This window comes from Trichomonas vaginalis, chromosome I (genome assembly GCF_026262505.1).
Source record: "Trichomonas vaginalis G3 chromosome I, whole genome shotgun sequence".
NCBI lineage: Eukaryota > Parabasalia > Trichomonadida > Trichomonadidae > Trichomonas > Trichomonas vaginalis.
The window spans coordinates 11,590,677-11,605,629 of NC_067203.1; the positions used below are offsets into that span (position 1 = coordinate 11,590,677).

At 29.2% G+C, this 14,953-nt stretch overlaps 6 protein-coding genes and 1 pseudogene across 7 annotated transcripts, besides 1 other annotated feature; 1 reads left to right on the plus strand and 6 right to left on the minus strand.

The window, feature by feature from the left end:
* Positions 1-9,464: part of a mobile genetic element that runs on past the window's edge.
* Positions 1,370-2,239, plus strand: TVAGG3_0970020 (phage tail repeat-like family; the record flags this gene model as incomplete). The annotated part of the gene is made up of 1 exon (XM_051253649.1): positions 1,370-2,239. One exon carries the CDS (start codon positions 1,370-1,372, stop codon positions 2,237-2,239), a length of 870 nt encoding a protein of 289 aa, XP_051079223.1.
* Positions 2,717-3,013, minus strand: TVAGG3_0970030 (uncharacterized protein; the record flags this gene model as incomplete). The annotated part of the gene is made up of 1 exon (XM_051253650.1): positions 2,717-3,013. The coding sequence occupies one exon, from the start codon at positions 3,011-3,013 to the stop codon at positions 2,717-2,719; it is 297 nt and encodes a 98-aa protein (XP_051079224.1).
* On the minus strand, positions 4,075-4,572 carry TVAGG3_0970040 (annotated as a pseudogene). The gene has a single exon. A coding segment is annotated over exon 1 (498 nt).
* TVAGG3_0970050 (DNA/RNA polymerases family) lies at positions 5,377-5,974 on the minus strand (the record flags this gene model as incomplete). The annotated part of the gene is made up of 1 exon (XM_051253651.1): positions 5,377-5,974. A coding segment is annotated over one exon (598 nt), but the record flags the coding sequence as incomplete, so codon positions are not given.
* TVAGG3_0970060 (DNA/RNA polymerase superfamily) lies at positions 6,468-7,498 on the minus strand (the record flags this gene model as incomplete). The annotated part of the gene is made up of 1 exon (XM_051253652.1): positions 6,468-7,498. A coding segment is annotated over one exon (1,031 nt), but the record flags the coding sequence as incomplete, so codon positions are not given.
* TVAGG3_0970070 (uncharacterized protein) lies at positions 8,290-9,243 on the minus strand (the record flags this gene model as incomplete). The annotated part of the gene is made up of 1 exon (XM_051253653.1): positions 8,290-9,243. One exon carries the CDS (start codon positions 9,241-9,243, stop codon positions 8,290-8,292), a length of 954 nt encoding a protein of 317 aa, XP_051079227.1.
* A 1,070-nt stretch (positions 9,465-10,534) lies between the features above and the next one.
* On the minus strand, positions 10,535-11,682 carry TVAGG3_0970080 (1-alkylglycerophosphocholine O-acetyltransferase protein; the record flags this gene model as incomplete). Its single annotated transcript, XM_001325001.1, has 1 exon — positions 10,699-11,664. One exon carries the CDS (start codon positions 11,662-11,664, stop codon positions 10,699-10,701), a length of 966 nt encoding a protein of 321 aa, XP_001325036.1.
* Between the last annotated feature and the right edge of the window lie 3,271 nt (positions 11,683-14,953).

Genomic DNA, 14,953 nt, shown 5'->3' on the forward strand with positions numbered 1-14,953 from the left:
TAATCAAATAATAATTGACCTTTCACCAGTTTCTATCGTTTGTTTTATTTCTTTTTGTTCCCCACTATCCGGATCGGTCATTGTAATTGTTTTTGTTATAGTATCAGCTTTATCTTTAACTTCAATCTTTTTTCCATCAGGATATTTAAACCAAAATTCCAAAAATCGATATTGTCAATCTGTTCATATTTTAATCTATCAATTACATTTTTAATACCATCTGAAAATCTTATGAAATGGTCATTATATGGGTTTGATTGAACTAAATTTGAATGAAGTGAAATATAACCTGTTGATGAATATGACATCGACTCATATTTTCTGAAAACACTAAAATTTATAACATGAATGAATTTCTTATTCGTTGAATTTATGAATTCTTGAGGTAATCTTATTCTAGTTTTATTTATCACTGGAAAATAACGCTTTACCATATTTTTAATCGTAATAAAAAATGTCAATTATCAATATTATTTCGAATAATAACTGTGAATTAAATTTAACAGTTAGCGGAATTTATAATGTTACTCTCGTTTCTGTGAGTGGTAAATTTAATCCCATTCTTTTAGACCCTTCAGATTATATATCATTTATTAAAGATGACCTTGAAAAAACGTATGATATGTATATAAATAATGTGATAGCGAAATGGGATATTAACATGATTTTAAGTTATTTAAATGAATCATTTATCGTATGGTATGAAGAAAATTTTAAATCAAAACCCGATAAACTTTTTGAACTTGATGAAATAAATAACCTTATTAAATTTCCGCTGAAAATTAAATTTTGTACTCCTCATTTTCGTTCATTGTTGGGGATATTAAATTTTGAAAAAGATGTTGGGGATGTTTTGTATTCTGACACCGGTTCCAATTTCATTTTAATCAAATGTGATAAAGTTAATACCCCAATGAGATTTTCACATCAAACATTAGACCCTAACTCTTACCCATCAATACAAAACATTTTATCCATCAACTTAAACACATTTTCTTTATCATATCCGTTTCAATTATCCGGGAATTCATTTATTCTTCATTCAAAAGATTTATCAAATTATAAATTTAGAGTAACTGACCTATTTGATTGTGATTTAGAATTTATGAATGAAATATTATGGCAATTTCAAATAGAAAAAATAGCTGATGAGATAACGGATTAAATATTTATTTTTAAATTATAATAAATGATTAAACAACAGCAACCGCAGACCATTACATACGCCATATATGCATATAATTCAAAGACGGCAGAACAAACGCAAAGGTTGAAATATGGAGATTTGGAGATAGTATTGAAAAATGACCATTTCGAATTCGTTTGCAAAGGTGGTGCAGTGATATCAAATATAAAAGAAATTTTATTTATGAATTCAAAAATTAAAGGAATAACGGATGATATAACATCAATTCCACCAGAAGAACAGAGATATTACGCATTAAATGCATTTCCTAAAGTTTTGAAGATTGGAAGATTTAATTTTAATGAGGAATTCATAAAAGGTTTCCTAAATGACATAATGAAGAAAGCGGATAAAACATATGTGGATGATGAGTTAGAGAAGAAGGCAGATAAGGAATTAATGGCTAGTGAGTTAATGAAGAAAGCAAATTTGGTTTATGTTGATGAAAAAGATAATGAAATTAAAGAAAGGGTTGAATGGTATCATGAATGGACATCAAAGATTTTAAAAACTAAAGCTGATACAGGATGGGTTTCAGGATGTTTAGACCTTAAAGCGGATAAGGAATATGTTAACAATGAGTTAGGGAAGAAAGCAGATAAGAAATATGTTAACGAAATATACCAAAGTTTGATAGGAACAAAAAATATTGAAACTATTGTTGGTGACTTTTCTGTCAATGAAGAAAATAAATATTTTAGATGGGAGTTTGTACACTCCTTAAGAAATGGTATACGGTATAAACTCATTCCGAAAAATAACAATGAAATGTATGTAAGCTATAAAAAGAATGATGGTACACAAGTTAAAGTTCCATTAGACAACAACTGCTACTTAAACTTATATGGAGACGAACAAAAGAAATATTTAAGAGTTTATGAAATGGTAGATATGACATTGCCTGACCCATCTCCAGTACCACATTATTATGACTATGGTGTTGACACACGTGTAGACCCAAAAAAGCAAACATTATATTTAGAATATTATAGATATAAAAGATATAATGCAATAGAAAAAACAAAGTATGATTTGAATTTATTTTTGTATTAATCCTGCTGTGTTGTCAAAATGTCATGTTGTCACATTTTTTCAGAGAAGTTAATTAACCTGGTGACACATGGTGACATGGTGACACCTTCAGTTCTTCAAAAATAATTCATAACTACCTTCCTCCTATGTTGTTGTCAAAATGTCATGTTGTCACATTTTTTCAGAGAAGTTAAATTACCCGGTGACACATGGTGACATGGTGACACCTTCAGTTCTTCAAAAATAATTAATTATCGAATAACCCATGTTGTTGTCAAAATGTCATGTTGTCACAAACTTTAGAACGGCATAATTTAAATTTTTATTTTTATCATAAATGAATACCCCACAAGCTCAAAATTTACCACGAATCATAACAAGGGAGGAAATGATAAAAATGATGCGAGAACTTGCTAAAAATAACAAACCACTAAAATTGAGAAAATGTGGTTATGCAGTAATGATGGAAAGAGAGATGTTGTCAAAGAGGAATAAAAATTAAATTTGGATTGAGTTTAAAAATTCATCTTTATTAAATTCATCTCTTCCAACCAATTTATTTATTCTATTAAATTCTTTTATTTTTGCTTCACTCAGTTTAAGGATTGAACGGTAAGTTTCTAATTTTTCGATTATTTCTCTCCTCTCTTTATCGTTTTCAGTTCCATTAGTTTTATTGTTTTCAACCCCACCGCATTGCGACTTCTTTTTGTAATAGCATATTTTTGATTTAATTCTGTTTAGTTTCTTTTTATATTCATTGTCTGGACTCTTGACTGCTTCGTTGTCACTCATTTTCTTACGAAATAAAAAAAAATTAAATATTATTTAAATATAATGGAGTAATAAAATAAATCGGAATTTCTATTAATTTATTGTCAACTTCAACTAATGCATTGCCGTTAATATATCTAACAAATTCAGCTATTGTGTCAAATCTTCTTCTTCTTTTTGTCATTGATTTATCAGTTTTTCCATAATCGAGATGAATTAAAACTTTATTTCCTTGTTTAAAATTCATGAGCCCCGAATTAATTTGTTCACGTTTAACATCATTCAACCTTTCCATTTGCTTTCTAATATATTCCCATTCTTTTGAAATATCATTTTTCATTTCCACCGGTTTCATGTTTATAGTTCTATGCCATGTATTATTATAATAATATACTAACTGTTGTATGATGGAGTCATGATTTCCATCCCAGTATATTGACCGTTAACCCCTAACGCATCTCTAAGAGTTCTCATTACCGCATCAACTATTTTATTATGAAACGTATATGGAAAGATGAAAGTAAAAATTAATTTGTGGGAAATAATGAGTCATAGCTGCCTGAAATCCTTTATCACCATCACCCCTTATATTATCTACTCTTTCATGATCTAGTAAGTATTGAATAGCTCTTCTTGTTTCCTGTTCTGTTTTCCCTTTCACTGGAATGCAATATAAATATCTAGTGTTAATGTTAATGGTAAATAAATAAGTAACGTTTCCTTTTGAATATTCTAAATGATCGATTTCGTATGAATATGGATATGGAGCAAATGAAGGTCGACTAAATTTTTCCTTTAACGGTTGAATTTTCGGGTCAGTTGGTTTATTTAATATCTTGAAATCCTTTTTAAAATCTTTTTGTTTCTTTAATGTTTGAAATGGATATAATAAAGTGAATGATGAAGGATTAACTGAAGGAGGAGGAGGTACTACTGTTGGAGGTTTTGGTGTTGCAAGTGGTTTAATTTTATCTGCTTTGATTTTGGAATTCATTCCCCCCTTCATTAATTCTGGATGTATTCTATTCATTTGTTTTAAATATGCTGTATATAAAGGTTTGATATACTTTCCCGCTTCGAGTTTATGTTGAAGGATGAATTCCAAAAGTTGATCTTCATTTAAAAGTCGGGCTGAATATGGTTTAACTAATGAATCATAAATTAAAGCTTGTGCTTCATTTATGGTCTGAAGGACCTGGGTGTTTTTTCCTTTAGCTGTTGAACATTTGCTACTTTAGACCTCGGCTTTGTTTTTTGTGGCTCAGGATTATATAAATTATATAATTCATCAATATCTTCTTCTGTTAATACTTTATTTTTGAAATCTTTCAACTGTTTAAGCTGTGATTTAGTTTTTCCCTTTGAATATTCATTATTTTTAATTTTGTCTTTAATTTTAGAAATTATTCTATCATGATATTTCAAAATTTCATTTTTATAATACGAATAATAATAATCCATATCATCACCCGTTATATTATTATTATATTTTTGGAGATATGATTTTAATTCATAATAACTAAGAAATTTTGATTAAGTACTAAATCATCAATTAAATTTTTTAAATCTGTGTTATCCATTTATATAAAAATAAAATAAATGTTTTAAGGGTGCCCACCTCTTTGAATCATAGTATCAAAACCATCATTAACGGTTCCTTTTGTCTCTTCTGTGGCATTTCATTAAATAAATGGCATACAACATCCATTTTCACAACATACAGCCTTAGTGTGTGCTCCTGTTAATGCAGTCTTACCAATTGTTAAGCGAGTCATTGACCCATTTTTAAGTTGTAAATTAATATTCTGACCATCAAATATCACTTTATCATTTATTATATCCAAATAATTTTTAGGTGTTAATTGTTTATTTTGTCGTAAACTAACACCTTTCATTTTTTGTGCAATCTTTTTAAAATCACTTCCATCAATTGAACCATTGAATGATGTATAACACTTAGGGCATAAAGCAACCATGTTATCACCTTGTTTCTCAATTGCTAAACCCAATAACTTCTTCTCATGTGCTTTTTCTTCAGCTTTATTCTTTAATTTAGGTTTAAATTTCTCATCAAAACAGAAGAAATCAAAAGGTGCGAATTTGAAAATGTTTTTATCATAAAATTTTTTATCGGTTACAATGCTGAAATGCTTGAGTGTTAGGAAGATTTGGATCACCAGCGATTGCCCAATAAGATGAATCAGTATCACCTTCAATGAAATGAAAACGATTAACATTCATGCATTTATACATAAAATCATAAATGAAAACCAAATACCAGTATTTAGCATTATCTAAAGTGAAGAATGCCTCTTGTAAACATGTATCACATCTATAAAATCTATCTTTAAGCATCACTTGATATGTATCTTCACCTATTTCTCTTATGTTTTTAAACTTATTTGACATACATGCAACGCGTGCCTTCTGTGCATTCATTATTTTAGTCTTTGTGTAATTTTGTGTATTCATTGCATCGTAACCATATGATCCATTAAGTGAAATCTTGCAAAATAAACTTTTTCCTTTATTTCCTTCTAATTCAGCCTTTTGTCTTTCGTTCATAAATTTGTTCGCAAATTCATTAAAACAAGTGTTTTTAGTAAATGTTAAAATTGATTGAATGTCATCAATGATAAAATGAAATCTGTCTATTAGATACCAAAGATAATAAGAAGAAAATGGTTGATATTGGTTGTGTGTTGATGCTAACTGAGTTAATTTTCTCTGTTTCTGGTCAACTGGTAGATTGTTTGATTTCATGTAATTATACATAAAACTGCCAATTGTTTTTTCATCTGTGATAATATCTAAGTTTCTTATTATCGGTAAAAAGTTTATGTAATCATTAATGTATTTTTCATCAATGTGACCCTTTACTTCAGCCACGAATAAAGTATTTTTCTTCTTAATTATTCCCAGTGCTTTTGCTTTCTTTGTTGCTGTATCACAAATGATAACACCATTCAATCTTCCCGGCATATACATTTTATGGTCAGTATATTGAATGAAATCATGAGGATTAGATGAAAATGATGAAGGATATAATGAATTAAAGTCAACACCAACGAAATGAGTCATAATGTTGGTGGTGTCCTCATTTGATACAGTTTTAGTTTCTGGATTATATGAAAGTTTATTAATGTGTGTGATTCCTTTAAGATTAACACGATGTTGAACATTTGATAAACCAGTAATTCCATTACGGAGAATGTGATAAGCTTCAACTGAATCTAAAGTCATTGGTAAATTATTTTTTAATGCATAATTTCTTAAATTGATTCTTAAACGTTGAACATCTTCATCTTTATTTGATTTCACGACATTGCAATAACAACACATTAACTGACAATTTTCTTTGGTATGTGGTTTTTCATTATCGATTCTATCTAATGTTGGTTTATTTGCATATGTAAACGCTTTACCACACATTTTGCATTTAGATGAAAGGATTAAATCATGATAGTATTGAAAATCATCCATTGAAACATTATTTTTAGTATCTCTTTCTGCTTTTTCATCTTGTTTCTTATATGATTCAATTTTATATTTCCAATACTTTTTTGTTAATTCAAAACTTGATTCCACATTTTCTTCTTCTGGATATGTTTCGTTAGGATTAAAGTCTTTATATGCTAACGCGTAACGAATCATTGATGCATTCGATGATAAAGAAAGATTATGAAGCATATCAATTTTATAAACAAATGTTTCTTCGATAATTTTATCAATTGGGTCAATCATAATTTCAACATCTTTATTGCAATAATGAATAAAATATTCTAATCTATTCTTAAAATTTTTAGCATCATTGAGATATATTTGATAATCTGAATCGGATATTGTTTCTTGTGTTAATGCTGAATAAAATGAATCTTGAGTGAATGGTTCCTTTTTATATAATTCATCTTCGTAATTCTCCCATGTGATGAATTGATAAGGGAAAAAGGATTTAACACGTGATTTATTGTTTCCGAAATCTTGAGTGAATTGGTCTAATGTCCCACCCGCTATATAATTTCTGATGTCAATAAATCTTAATTCATATGGACAGTTTGTTTTCTTTACTATGACTTGCTTAAATTGTGAAGAAGAACCCAGCATTGATTTTATTTTCCATTTTGCAGTATTTAAATCACGAAGAATTAAATTTAAATCAAACTTTCCTGAATTAAAACCTATGATATTCACTTTATTGAATCCCTCATCTAAAAGTTCTTTAAATGCTTCCTTTTGTTTTTCATTTAATGTATGGGACAAAGTCCCCGCCGTTTGGTCTGTTTGCGGCTTCATTAATTCTTCATATTGTTCAATATTTGATTTAGCAACTAATGAACAGGTTGAAAATAAAAACTCAATCCAATCAGAGATGAACGAATCACTTGATGTTAAGCAAAAATTCCTCGTAAATGTTTTATCACGGTCTACGACCTCGCCGCTTCGGTCTACAACCTCAGGACTCAAAGAGTCCGTTTGCGGCTTTATTTTGACAGTTGATGATACCATAAATGGTTTTAAGTAAGCGTTCAAAGTTGCACATTCAGAAAGTTGAAGTTCTTCTTTAGTCTCTAATGTTTCGAAGTCAAAAGTAATATAATATCTTGTTGGTTTATAATATTCCTGCAAATTATGTGCTAATAGCCATTGATATATCTTCTGTTTCGTGATATGTGGTGCATATGGTTGTTGTGTGTTTTGCAATTGAACGTCTTGAATTAATCTTCCATTATTTTCTTTACATTTCTCACAATGTTTTAAAAATCTTCTTTGGTTTTTCCTTTCTGGATCATCACGGATAGAATATACTTCTTCTTTGCAAAAGGGGCAAACTTTATATCCTGTGAGTGCTTCAACGTCTGTAATTCTGTCAGCGTGAAGTTTTCCACATGGACTCTGTGTTAATAAAATATTTACTGTTTCAAATTCTGGATCTATCATTATTGATTCCACTAATGGAAAGTCTACCTTGTTAATGTCTACGTCTTCTGGTTGAGGGTCACAATAATAAAAATCAATATTAACATTTAACATTCTTGCTAACCTCTCACTTTCTGATGAAATGTCAAATCCTTCATATGCATCTATTGCTTCATTTAAATAGCTTCTACGAGTTTTAGGATTAACACCATCAGGAATGTTATAGAAGCGTTTAAATAACCTTCTACCTTCTGCTCTAATTTGATTATCATTCATTTTAGCTGTTCCGTTTTTGTTCATTTATGTAAGAATAAAAATTAAAAAAATAAATAAAAATAAAGTTTATTTATTTTAAAGTCCGAGACTCAGAGAGTCCAGGGCTAAAGTCCATAAAATGAATTAAGAACACATAAATTTTTATCATCTGCGACGTGACGAATACATTTTAATTTACTCAAGAATGCGTACCCTGATACATTAAATCTAATTCCTGTCTTATTTAATTTCACAACTTTGAAAAGGAATGTATGAATAGCTATAAAATGATGAGATGATGTTTTATGGGTTGCTTCCATTTTTTCTGAAATAAATGAATAAATATAATGCTTATACGTTTTCATATCTTTTATGTTCTTAATAACGAATGGTATAGACCTTTCCACTTCATCTTCCTTCGGTGCTGTTCTTTCATATGAAACATTATTGGTATCTTCAATAATGAAACCACAATCACACAAAATTTTATAGGTTCCAATGGTTTCTTTTGATATTTTATCTAATAAATCAAAAACTTTATCAACACCTGTACATTTATTTAAATAATAATTTGTGTAAATATCATGATCTTCTTTCTTAATCGTATTTGTTGCATATGTTACATTTTTCAGTGCTTTTTTGAATTTTTCAGAATCAAGAGGAGGTGAAAGTAATATACAAGGGTATTCTTCATTATCAATAAATTGTAACTTATGTTTACGAATAAATTTAGTACCTTCTTCTGAAAGTGTTTCGTCTATTTCACCATCTAATAAATTTTGTGTTGATTCTGAGACATAATTTTTATATCTTTCTTCATGAGATTTCTGAACTTCTGATTCTGAAGCTGGGATATTCATTAAACCCTCTACTTCATTTTCATTATATTTTTCAACTTCTCTTAATTCCTTAATTTTTTCATCTATTTCATCTCTTATTTTTTCCAGTCTTTCAATTTCATCATATTCATCATCATCTTTAATCCGTTCTTCATAATATTCAGGGAAAACATCGGGTTCTTTAGGTTTTTCTTCTTCAGATGTGGGATATAAGAAATTTATAACATCATCTTTATTCATTTTTCCATCATAATCAAACTCATTTAAAAACTCAGCAAATTTTTGACAATTTCATAAATAATATTTACTAACTTCATAACCCGCCTCATCTAATATATCCTTTATTTCCTCATTTGTGAATCCTAATGTTTTCACGTCGTTAGTTTTGACACTCATTTCATACAAAATAAAAAAATAAAATAATAAACATAACTAAGTTTTAATTTTTCGTAAGAAGTTTAACCCATTCAGGATTTAAATGATGTTTAATTAATCGCGGAATATCTGACATCATCTATATATAGTTTCTTTTATAAAAGATAAAATAAATTATTTTAAAATTAATGTTAAATTTTCGTAAGACATGAATTTTTAAAGTTTATTTTTTAAATTTTTTATTTTTTACTTCATTATGTAAAGGGTTTGTGAAAATTTCTTACGATTCTGAAAATTTTTAAATCATGATTTATTCAAAAACGTAAGAATAAAAACCGTAAGAATCATACATTTATTTTATCAATTGTATGAAAATTACTTACAAAATCGGTCAATATTGTGTGAATTCTTACGTTTACAAAAAATAAATTATTCAAAAATGTAAGACATGAATTTTTAAAGTTTATTTTTTATTCATGAAAATAATTATTTCTAATTTCTTTTATTCTCTCGTACATACTAGATTTGAAGAATTCGGAACTTTTACCATAATCTCCTAAATGTTTTCTTATCCCTAACGTGTGCCAGTTATTATATGAAACTGAATAAACTTTATCTTTATCTTTACACCTTTCATCACTTCCAATATATTTATATCTCAGTTTTGATTTAGCATTTTCATATTCATTAACGTTTAATAATTCACAGTCTTCCTTTTTAAATTGATGTTTAAGATATTCAGGATTTAATACTCTACGTTTATATGCTCCTAACTTAGTTCTAAAGGTTTTTCTACAAAATTTAGGAATTCCATCCTCTTTAATGTCATCAATGATTTCCATTTCATTATTTTCAATTTCTTCTTCTCGTTTATGAGGTCTTTGATTATGACTCCATTGATTCCATGAAATTAAATATTCTTTATCATTATATTTATACCTCATTAGCTTATTTTGGCTTTCATATTCATTTAATAATTCACAATCTTCATTTTTAAATTGAAGTTTAACCCATTCAGGATTTAAATGATGTTTAATTAATCGCGGAATATCTGACATCATCTATATATAGTTTCTTTTATAAAGAAAAAAATAAATTATTTTAAAATTAATGTTAAATTTTTAATGATTTATAAATAAATATATTTTAATGCATCGTCTATATATAGATGTAACAAAAAAAGTCACTAAACCCTTCAACATATACTACTAATTGTTCGTAATGAGAAACACTCTATATTCTATAATAATGTTTATTTGGATGGAAAATTCTCGAAAACAGGTCAAAACAGTTGATTTTTAGGTATCAAATTCATATATTCTATTTAGCAATTTGCTCTTCTGTCTTTGGCTTTTCCTTGAAGATCGCAGAGTTTGTTTGATCGATTGCCTTAACGCAGAGGAAGTTAGCAATTCTCAATTCGACTTGTTCGGCAAAAATTGATGGTTGATTCTTTCCTTCTGTCTTGATTGACATTGAATCGAAGAAGTAAATATCTGTCTGGATATGAGGAATGCCAAGGAAGATCAAAAGGTGCCATAATGAATGGTGGAAGAAGGAAAGATGGGAACAATCAGCTGGGTAACCGAAGATTGTGTAACGAATAGCGACTGGCTGTACTGGAAGATCGGAAAGGAATGCTCCCAAGTGGAACTTGAACATGTAAAGACCAGATGTTGTAGCACCTTCTGGGGCAAGCATGGCTGGTGGGGCTTCTGAGTCAAGGGCGTTGTCAATGAGCTTCTTGGAAACGCCAGAGTTCTTAGAACGGTCGACTGGGATGCCGTCGAAGACCTCAAGCATATCGCCAACGATTGGCCATGAGAAAAGTTCCTTCTTGGCAAGTGGTCTTGGGCCAAATGACAAGAAGAACCAGCCATCAAGGAATGTAACGTGGTTGCAGACCAAAAATCTGGCATCTGTATCAAGTTCACCATGATAGTTAACTTTGTGGTAGCCTAAAATGAACAAAAGGATTCTGGCAATAGCAGCATAGTAGGCTTGAAGCTTCTTTCTGAGATCTTCTGGTCTTCCGATTAAACGCCAAACAAAGCAAGCGAGAGCGAAGCTTGAAAATGCAATAAGGAAGTATGGAAGAACAATGAGAAGCTTTGGAATACCAATAAGAATGAAAAAGATGACCTGGACGATTTTTTGGTTTTGTGTATAAACTGGAAGCTTTCTTAATTCAAGAAGTTCTTCGATGGATACATGTGTAAGCTCTTTCTGATTGGCATATTGCTTATCTGGGTTCTCCGGAGGGTGGAGGCGTGTGAATGGAGCCATGAAATTTTTTAATTCAAAATTCGAAAATTTACAACATTCAAAAAAATGATCGGAACAATTTTTAATCGACCATTTGGCTATTGATTTGGCAAATCTTGAAAAATATTTTTGAATAATTCTAGTAATAAGAAGATCAAAAAATCATCTCTTTTACATTTTCGAAATAGGGGTTCAGCCATGTGATATGAAACGGATCAGAATAAAAGAATAGAGCACTTTTATTAAAAGCTGAATCTCTGTGATAACTCCTGTATTCAATTGATCTCAGAGCATAATGCACTGAAAATCGGATATGATCCAAAATATATAACTCTATTTTAGCTAGATTGAAAGAGTCTACATGAATATATGATGTTTACAATTTATTATGTCGTGAAAAAACTATTCCATTTTCTATTAGATCTTTCCAAAAAGGCTCCAAGGAGAATTTTGTTTTGATTTGAAGCAAATACATTCGCAATTAAACACCACATACAACCAATATATGTAGAATATGGATTTTATGTTTATTTTCCGAACACATACTGATGCTAATAAATTGAATTTTGTTTAACCCATTATATTTGAAAAATATCACCCATGATCTAAGTATAGTGTATTGTGCTGTTATCAGTTATATTACAATGAATGCTAAATCATCAAGCAAGATTTGGGATAAAATTTCGAACTCATTGTATGTTACAATCATTCTAATTTAAAATTTATGAAACCTCAAAGATATATTTGTATAGTGAATTACTAAATATTTCATACTGTCGATAAATTTATCAAATTCGATATTTCAAATTTTACAATTGGTATAAAAGGATATATTTTTATATTATGCGGGGTAAAAGCATGGTAAAGTTTTAATATTTCATATGGAAGTATCTATGGTAGTGAAAATTGAAATTCACGATATTTATTGAGTTAGCTTTGCTTGATGATTTAGCATTCATTGTAATATAACTGATAACAGCAGAAAATCATATATATTGGATAATGTATCATATGAGAGTCAATATCAGAGAATAAAAAAATTGAAAGTTTTAGTAATTCAAATAAAAATAGTTTACTAATATTTTGTGTATAATGATTATCTTAAAAAGCAAAAAATAAGATATATTTTTTTGAAATAATTTCGATTTCGAAAAAAAGTTTTATGTTCGGCAAATGAACTTCAAAACAAGGTTTATTATAGGGAATTCTAACCATTATACTATGCACATATGGACTCCAAAATTAATTTTCAAGTATTTGATCGCGCCCCAACCCCAAGGGCTGTTGTTTTGTGAATATGAAGAAACTGTGCAGACCAATATTATTTTCTATCCGTAAACTCACATGATTTATATTCATAAGTTCTTAATTTTTGAATATATTAGTAATTTGAGAATATATTGCTTTTACTAGTAAAAAAATCAATAAAATACAATATTCATATATATTAAAATATTATCCATTTCATATCAACTCTTGATTGAAGATTATCGAAATCAAGATACCCTATATTTCCAACTCTTGGAAAATTTTCATGACCCCCAGGGTCCTAAAATGGGTATTTTCCTCACACAGACACCGTGGTTTTTTGAGCCGGGAAATAAATAGCACAGACAGTTTCTACATATAGAGACATGCTTATACTTAGAGTTTGACGGGAATCTAAAGTGATTCTTTTCTGCATCGCGAAATCTAATGCAATCTCAAAATCATGAAGAAACTGCGAATCGGAGCGCAATTTTTTAATATGTTAATATATAAAGGTACCCCTACTACTGCAAATGCTTCAAATGAAAATCTAAGAAATCAGATTAATTTGATCACATTAGTATAGTATTGGTCAAACCAAAAACTCATATGTTGATATATAGCCTATGGATATTCATATTATCTACTTTTCATTGAATTACATAAGATTTAATAATCTCATAAATATTCTTTTTAATTTTCCGAATTCCGTGTGCATTTAGATTGCCCATACTTGTATATAATAATTCTAGAATGGTTTGGTTAGATATTAAGTTTTTTAGATTAATATTTTAACATTTTGATAAAACAAGCATTTGTTCCATTTTAGAATCGCCATTGAACTCTGGTTTGACTAACATGATGTTGTATGATCAAATAAATTCTAACTTCATGAGATAAATTTTGAAATTAGAAAATGCGATATCTGACTCAAATATTTATATGAACACATTTAACATTCAATGATAAACTAAAGTACTATACAGCAGATTCGATTTGGCTTATATTTTATATAATCAACTAATAATCCTATAAAATTGTGCTATTCACGTTGCTCAAAGATGTATTGAACATTCACTACTTGTGTATTGATAAAATTAGATATTGATTCTAATGTAAATCGATATTTTGAAAATTCATATATATTTTGTCTTGGTTTGGCATTTGATCGTGTTGAAACCGGAATTGCAATATATATCATCTAAATATATAACTATCAAAATATGAGCTATAGATTTTTAAATTATTCTCCTGAATATGAGTGACTAACATAATTATATTGAATTAGGTAGTAAGAATCTTAAATATTAGAATCTGACGATAATTTATTATAACTGTATAAAGGAACAAGACTATAAATGATGATGAAAATAAAGATTAAATTTAAATCTGAAAATTTGAAAACATTAAGTGTATTGTGCACTCTTGTCGGTCACAGTGTCTCATCCCGGGAGACATTGTCACTGCATGTCTCCCAGAATGATATCAAGTTCCCCATTCATAACTTGAATGCGGAACTTTGAGCGACAAGAGTGTATTGTGCACTCTTGTCGGTCACAGTGTCTCATTCCGGGAGACATTGCCTCTGAATGTCTCCCAGAATGAGACAATCTTCTGCAATCAGAATGTGATTGCAAAACTTTGAGCGACAAGAGTGTATTGTGCATTCTTGTCGGTCACAGTGTCTCATCCCGGGAGACATTGCCTCTGAATGTCTCCCAGAATGAGACAATCTTCTGCAATCAGAATGTGATTGCAAAACTTTGAGCGACAAGAGTGTGTTATCCACACTATTTGTTTATATACTATGTTTTTAGATCAAACCCTTTACATACAATTGTTCAAATATAATTTTCTCCATTTAATATTTATTTTATATTTTTTGTGCTTTATATAACTTATGGCGTCTACCGAACTATTTTACAGACTCTTCTGAGCTCTTCCCACATATAAACATGTGACAATAACACATACATACTCCCTTCATATTCTGATCTCATGACATATTACCCCAAAAACTATATTTATACAACACACCTCATAAAGTCTCATTTTACACCTA